This window comes from Cebus imitator, unplaced genomic scaffold, assembly GCF_001604975.1.
Source record: "Cebus imitator isolate Cc_AM_T3 unplaced genomic scaffold, Cebus_imitator-1.0 Scaffold352, whole genome shotgun sequence".
NCBI lineage: Eukaryota > Metazoa > Chordata > Mammalia > Primates > Cebidae > Cebus > Cebus imitator.
Genome location: NW_016107667.1, coordinates 2,323,813 through 2,331,796, shown reverse-complemented (window position 1 = coordinate 2,331,796; position 7,984 = coordinate 2,323,813). Strand labels below are relative to the sequence as shown.

General features: G+C 40.4%; 1 protein-coding gene across 1 annotated transcript in view; it reads left to right on the top strand.

Moving 5' to 3' along the window:
* Positions 1-1,646, top strand: part of LOC108287690 (salivary acidic proline-rich phosphoprotein 1/2-like) — a 4,787-nt gene extending 3,141 nt beyond the window's left edge. Inside the window, exons 4-5 of the mRNA XM_017506238.2 lie at positions 10-321; positions 1,595-1,646. Coding sequence (XP_017361727.1) covers positions 10-321; positions 1,595-1,646 — 364 coding nt within the window. The remainder of the gene's footprint in view (positions 1-9; positions 322-1,594) is intronic.
* The last annotated feature ends 6,338 nt before the right edge of the window (positions 1,647-7,984 follow it).

The following is a 7,984-nucleotide window of genomic DNA, read 5'->3' as shown; positions in this document are numbered from 1 at the left end:
CCTCCCCAGGGGCCGCCTCCCCAGGGACCACCTCCACCTCCTGAGGGGGGAAGACCACCTAGATCTCTCCAGGGACCACCTCCCCAGGGACCACCTCCCCAGGGACCACGTCCCCAGGGACCGCCACCCCAAGGACCTCCTCCCCAGGGGCCGCCTCCCCAGGGACCACCTCCCCAGGGACCGCCTCCTCAAGGACCTCCTCCCCAGGGGCTGCCTCCCCAGGGACCACCTCCACCTCCTCAAGGGGGAAGACCACCCAGATCTCTCCAGGGACCACCTCCCCAGGAACAGCCTTCCCAGTGATCTGGGTTTCAATGACAGGTATGATTCCAGCATATTCTTCACCAAGGGCTCTAAGTGCTGTAGTTCTCCAGCTTTATTGTGCCAATGAATCAACTAAAATCCTGCTGATGTTGCAATGTCCTAGACCTCATTTCTAAAGACTTGTATTCAGATTTTCTCGAATACGGTAACAGGACCTTGTATTTCTAACAAACTCTTTAAGAAATTCTGATGTTGAGAAACAACATTCCAAATAACCTGTCTTAAATTGTGTTTGCAACGAGGAAATAGTACCATGTTCTCTCTCTCTCTGGCGCTCTGGCTTCTGTCCACAAACTCAGAGATCTATCATTTAAAGTTTTTTATCTCAGCATGGTTTGCTCAGTCCTGCCTCATACCAGCTTCTCTAATACATTATTCCTGAAAAATGGTCCCTGAACTTTCGACAGCTACATGGTGTCTCATTTTATAAATACTTTTTAATAAGTACATGGTTAATTTAACAAAAAGTATGTAATGGAATGGAAAAGTGTGAAGTTAAATTTAAAGGCATATCTCATCTTACCTGCCTGCGCTCTTTTAGAAATCCACCACACTTTATTTCATCTTCTTTTTGAAATATTTATGTGGATATAGATATTTTCATTATTTTTCCCTTTGAATTATTGCCATAATTTATATGCCAGTATGTATGTTTGTCATTTAAAAATACATTCCTTTGATAATTTCCACATTAAGAACATTTCTTCAGTGGTTTTCTGTTAGTTTTTATATTTTTACACTACTTCATCTTGTGTCTGTGCCATGATTTTTTAATCAATCCACCACTGGACACTCAGGGTGGTTTAAGCTTCCCACTATTATAGAGTATGTTCCAGTTACCATCTGTATAAATATATCCCTGAACAAAGTCAACAGCAAGGAGTCATAACAACCTAAGAATGATCTTCTCTCTTCGTCTTCTAAGCAACAGTTTGGAGCACATTGTGTGCTAGGGCACCAAAAGGGTGAACGCAGAAAAAATTAGGGAGGAAGCAGAGGAGGTAGAAAGGATATGGGGAGAGAGGGTGGGCTCATGTACTCTACTGCAGTAACTCAGTGAGGAATTGGACATTTCCTGCCATCCCATGTCTGCTCTGTGAACTTCCTTGTTTGTTTGTTTCTTTCAGGAAGTGAATCAGAAGATATCCATTATTCAAATAATTCAAGTGCTTCAAATGCCATGACATTGGAACAAGGTCATCATAACACTATCTTTAATATACCAATAAAATAATCAGCTTGTAATTTCTGATTGTGGTCTCTTTTTCAGTGTTTGTGCATGTGGAATCTTAGGACCAAGAACACGTTATAAAAACATCTAGGGCCCCTTCTCCTTGATGCTTCAGGGAGCTTCCCTCATTCTTAATCCTAATTTAGCCAGCTGCCATGAAAAATGTTTTCGTATTTCTCTCCTTCCCTGATTTCCATTTTTTTTTTTCCAAGATGGAGTCTCACTCTCTCACCCAGGCTAGAGCATAGTGGCACGATCTCAGCTCACTGCCACCTTTGTCTCCTCGGTTCATGCTATTCTCCTGGCTCAGACTTCCAGTATCTAGGGTACAGGTGCCCACCATCATGCCTGGCTAATTTTTGTACTTTTAGTAGTAATGGGGTTTCATCATGATGACCAGGCTGGTCTCCAACTCCTGACCTCAGGTGATCTCCTTACCTCAGCCTCGAAACAGCTGGGATTATGGTGTGAGCCACCATGCCTTGTTTTTCCCTAAGGTCTATAACAGAAATTGAAAGTTTAAAATTATTTTCATATTGTTTACTGATATTCCAATACTCTTAAAGACAAAAAACGCAACAAAAGCAAAAAGGATACAGAAGCTGAAGCAAATCCTTATAATTTCTATGAAACTGAGAATGAATATGGTTCTATGCTTATCACCAGAGCCTGCTCTACCCCATGTACCCTATTGTAACAGTGATCACTTCTCTCCCCACTATGTTCCTCTTCATTCTTTAATGAAACCTGAATGAATTTCGTCAAGGAGGAGGCATGATTTTAAGGAGCAAAGAATGTGAACACTCTCAGATTTTAGTTAAGACATAGCTTTTTCTTGCTATCTCTGGGTTCTTAAAAGCTACTTCTACTCTCAGAGCTTCATTTTTTTCATCTAAAATGAGCATAATCGTAACAACTGCTTTAGAGGATGAAGACTAATGAGATAACATACATACCGAAAACCTCGCAGAGATTGGCACATCTGCTTCTCAAGCAAGAAAGGTTCAGTGTTAGAAAACTGCCCCTGTGCTCACTAATAGCCTCAGAGAATTCACTAAGAAGTTCAGCAAAATGAGAATGGAATGATATCACCGTAACCACCACCAAGGTGCACAACCCACATTCAGCTGAAGCCCAGGTCTCCGGCTTCTCACCTACTATTGTAGGTGAAGTCTCCCTACTCTCATCTCTTACCTTCCCACTTGATTCTGAACCACACTGCCCAATCAAGGGTTTTGCTTGTGCATGTGACCCTTTTGTCTCCTGATTCGTACAGGTATGCTTTATAAGATTATTTCTATCAGCACATGTCTGCTGAAATATCACCCATTTCTACAGAGGGCTTCCTAAGACTCGTAGTTCTTCTTTCCTACCGTATGATTTGTCTGCCATTTTTATTGCAAAAGTTATTGAAACATGTGTATATAATTATTTCCTCATTCTTCTACCTTCAATTTTTTTCTTACACACATTATAGATGCTTTTGTTCTTTCCACTCCAAGTCTGTCAAGGTCATCTAGTGCCTCCATTCCACTCATTTTAGGAATCAGTTCTCAGTCCTGCATCTCCTGTCACCCCTCAGCAGTTTAACACCATTGACCAAGATCTGCTGAAGGCTCTTAACATCCTCCTGGAGAGAGAAGCAGGGCATGAATCACAGCCCTGTACAAGAGAATATGCAAGTGGTCATACTGTGAGGTATTTAGAGGCGAGCCCACTGGATTTACTATTGGACTAGGCCATGGTGAGAGAAAGGCAGACAGGACTCCAATATATTTGAACAACAAAATGAAACTACTGTCATTGGCTGAGAAGACATTGGGTAGTGTTAAGGCCCGAATTCTGTTTCTCTTTATTTGCATGATGAAAGACTTTATTCCCAGCTTCTCAGAATATAACTCAATTTGGAAGCAAGGACTAAAATGTGTGTATTAAGTTAAAACGAGGCTGTTGTGGTGGCAGACAATCCCATCTGATAGGCGTCCTTGTAAGAAGAGGACATTTGCATACACAGAGAGACTCTAAATATGCACAAGCACCAAGGGCGCCCCTTTTGAAGACATAACAAGAAGGCAGAGGTCTAGAAGCTAAGGAAATAGGCCTCAGAAACACTCAACCTGCTGACACCACGATCACAATGAAACTGTGAAAAAATGAATTTCTCTTGTTTAAGACACCACTCTGTTAATTGCTTAGGTAATTATATTTAATAATCAGGGGAGAGAAGGTTTTAGGATGTTGAAATCTAGAACACTCTTTGAAACACGTTAGGTTTGCAGCCATTTTAGAAGGCAAGTGAATTACTGAGGGCTTTGAGCCATCTACAGGGGCCTGAGCTGCTGCCAGGGTATAGTTCTTGCTTTACCCACCCTATCTCTGCCTTTCAGCTCTTTGGTAAACTCCATTCTGATTGATTCCCATGAGTTTATAGCTGATATTTATTGTTTCCTGATACACAAACCTCTTTCACACTTTGCAAGCATTGGAGAAGATCAGGAGAAGGCCTGATCTGATTGATATTTACAAGCATCTCCTTCTGTCTTCCCATATGCAGCAGAGAAGGAGAGGAAGGCATGTCTTCCCTGCCTTCCTCTCTGTTCCTTCTCTCTGAACTTCCTTTCCTACTTGAAGGGCTACCATAAGCTTTCAAGGCTAAACTGCACATCTCGTTCCAGCTGCCAAATAGTGTCTGGTGAAACTGGGTACAGCTTATCCCAATAATAAGAGTACATGCTCTGCCCAAACCACAACTCTCTGCTTCAATAGTGCACGTGAAGCACAGTTACAACTGTTTCATTTTCCACATATACAGAGAGTATTTGGCAAGTGGTAATATATTTTCCACTCAAAAAACTTCCCTACATATGCTAGAGGAAAAACAGAAACAGGGAGATTCTGCCTAGTCACCTGGAAATCACAAAGGTATCTACAGCAAACTTGAGTGTATTAGGAAATACATTGGGTCTCACAAAGCTCATTAAAACATTCTCTTCCTGTAATATATTGGGTCTCACAAAGTTCATTAAAAATGAATACAATATTTAAACAACTGCATGGATTCCAACATTTTTTTGAACCCAAATTAACTCAGAATTCTCAATTGGTTCATCTTTCTTGATTCTAACTGGATAAACAAGGTTCTCAAAAAAAACTTCTATGCAATAGATGCCCAAAGGCTTGCACCAACTTTAGCTCCAGACAAGAACGGAACTTTCCCTGAAAATTCCAAAAAGTGGTATCAAGATCCTGAAGCATTTCTTCAAAGAATTGTAACAGGAATTAAAACATGGCTTTACTGGTACAATCCAGAAACAAAACACAACCAAAGCAATGGCTACTGAGAGGTGGAAGTGGTCCAGCCAAAGAAAGTGTGAATGGGCAATGGGCAAAGGTCAGGGCCAAAGTGTGTTTGAAAATCTCTCAGTGTTTTGCTTGTAGTATTTCTGAAGGGCCAAAAAATGATAATAACTGCTTATTATGAGAATGTCCTGAGAAAGTTAGCCAAAGTGTTAGTAGAAAATGCTTGGGAGAGCTTCAGCAGAGCTGTTCATCACAACAACACTCCTGGTGATTTATCTCATGGAACAAGGAAAATTGTGTGAGAATTCTGAGAGAAAATTATTAGGCATCCACATTACAGTTTTCCTTTGGTTCCTTTGAGCTTCTTTTTGTTTCTTGTGTTTTCAGGACGATATATATCATGCTTTCACCTCAAGGTATAGAATTGCCTTACTCATTTCTTGTAGAGCAGGTCTGGTGGTGATGAATTCTCTCAGCTTTTGGTTTTCAGGGAAAGACTTTATTGGTATTTCATTTTGAAGGTGACCTTTGCCAGAGATAGTACTTGTGGCTGGCAGAATTCTTTTCTCTAAACACTTTGAATATATCATTTCATTCTCTCCTGGTCTGTTCAGTTTCTCCAGTGAAACTCACTCCTGTTTTTATTGTTGTTTTTTTTTAATTATTATACTTTAAGTTCTTGGGTACATGTGCAGATTGTGCAGGTTAGTTACATAGGTATACACATGCCATGGTGGTTTGCTGCATTCATCCCCTCATCACCTACATCAGGTATTTCTCCTAATGTTATCCCTCCCTAATCTCCCCACCACCTGCTAACCCTCCCCTAGCCCCTCACCTCCCAACAGAACCCAGTGTGTGCTGTTCCCCTCCCTGTGTCCATTGTTCAACACCCACTTATGGGTGAGGACATGCGGTGTTTGGTTTTCTGTTCTTGTGTCAGTTTGCTGAGAATGGTGTCAGCTTCATCCATGTCCCTGCAAAGGACATGAACTCATCCTTTCTTATGGCTACATAGTGTTCCATGGTGTATATGTGCCACATTTTCTTTATCCAGTCTATCATTGACGGGCATTTGGGTTGGTTCCCAGTCTTTGCTATTGTAAATCATGCCACAATGAAAATACACGTCTACGAGTCTTTATAATAGAACGATTTATAGTCCTTTGGGTATATACCCAGTAATGAGATTGCTGGGTCAAATGGTATTTCTGATTCTAGGTACTTGAGGAATCACCACACCGTCTTCCACCAATGGTTGAACTTATTTCCACTCCCACCAGTGGGAGTGTAAAAGTGTTCCTATTTATCCACATCCATTCCATCATCTGTTGTCTCCAGATTTTTTAATGATCACCATTCTAACTGGTATGAGATGATAACTCAATGTGGTTTTGATTTGCATTTCTCTAATGACCAGTGGTAATGAGCATTTTTTCATATGTTTGTTGACTGCATAAATGTCTTCTTTTGGAAAGTGTCTGTTCATATCCTTTGCCCACTTTCTGATGGGGTTGTTTGTTTTCTTCTGGTAAATTTGTTTTAGTTCTTTGTAGATTCTGGATATTACCCCTTTGTCAGATGGGCAGCTTGCAAAATTTTTTGCCCATTCTGTTGGTAGCTGGTTCACTCTAATGATTGTTTCTTTTGCTGTGCAGAAGCTCTTAAGTTTAACTAGATTCCATTTGTCTATTTTGGCTTTTGTTGCCATTGCTTTCGGTGCTTTAGTCATGAAGACCTTGCCTATGCCTATATCCTGAATGGCATTGCCTAGACTTTTTTCTAGGGTTTTTGTGGTGTTAGGTCTTATGCTTAAACCTTTAATCCATCTGGAGTTAATTTTTGTTTAAGGTGTAAGGAAGGGGTACAGTTTCAGCTTTCTGAACATGGCTAGCCAGTTTTCCCAATATAATTTATTAAACAGGGAATCCTTTCCCCATTGCTTGTTTTTGTCAGGGTTGTCAAAAATCAGATGGTTGTAGATGTGTGGCATTACTTCCAAGGCCTCTGTTCTGTTCCATTGGTCTGTATCTCTGCTTGATACCATTACCATGCAGTTTTGATTACTGTAGCCTTGTAGTATAATTTGAAGTCAGGTAGTGTGGTGCCTCAAGCTTTGTTCTTTTTACTTAGGATTGTCTTGGCTATGCAGGCTCTTTTTTGGTTCCATATGAAGTTTAAGGTGGTTTTTTACCATTATGTGAAGAGGTCAATGGTAGCTTGATGGGGATAGCACTGAATCTATAAATTACTTTGGGCAGTGTGGCCATTTTCACTGTATTGATTCTTCCTAACCGTGAGCATGGTATGTTTTTCCTTCTGTTTGTGTCCTCTCTTATTTCCTTGAGCAGTGGTTTGTAGTTCTCCTTGAAGAGGTCCTTTACATCCTTTGTTAGTTGTATTCCTAGGTATTTTATTCTCTTTGTAGCAATTGCGAATGGGAGTTTGCTCATGATTTGGCTCTCTGTTTGTCTGTTACTGGTGTACAGGAACCCTTGTGATTTTTGCACATTGATTTTCTATCCTGAGACCTCAGGAAAATCACTGCTAATCTGTTGAGGCTTCTCTAATATATGACTTGATGGTTTTATCCTACTGCTTTTAGAATTTTCTCTTTGTTTCTTTTTATTTTTTTTGACTGTTAACATTTGACTTGTATGTGCCTTGGAGAAGAAGTTTTGGGGTTGTGCCCCATTTGGATATGTTTGAGATCATGTATTTGGATGTCCCATTTTCTTGCTAGACTTGACAAATTCTTAGCTAATATTTTGTTTAATTTTTTTTCCCATTTCCTTACCCATAGCTTCTCCTTCTGGAATACTAAAAATCAGACATCTAGTCACTACAGGGAGTCTTGGTAGATACTGTCTAAATTGTGAATACCATTTGAAGTGACCTAAATTTTGATTCATTTATCACAAGAAGTTGAAATTTTCGGAAAGACAGGAGGAAATTGGTCAGAGAGTTGTATATCAAAAGATTAGTTTGTATATCGTATGCATAGCTATTAGAGTTATGCGTAGCTCATGCATAGCTCTCATGCATAGCTATGAGATCATCTTCCATGTCCTGGCTCCAGAGCTGGTGCTACTTTGTCAGTGGCTGGGGCTGTATAAGAAGGCAGTGCTC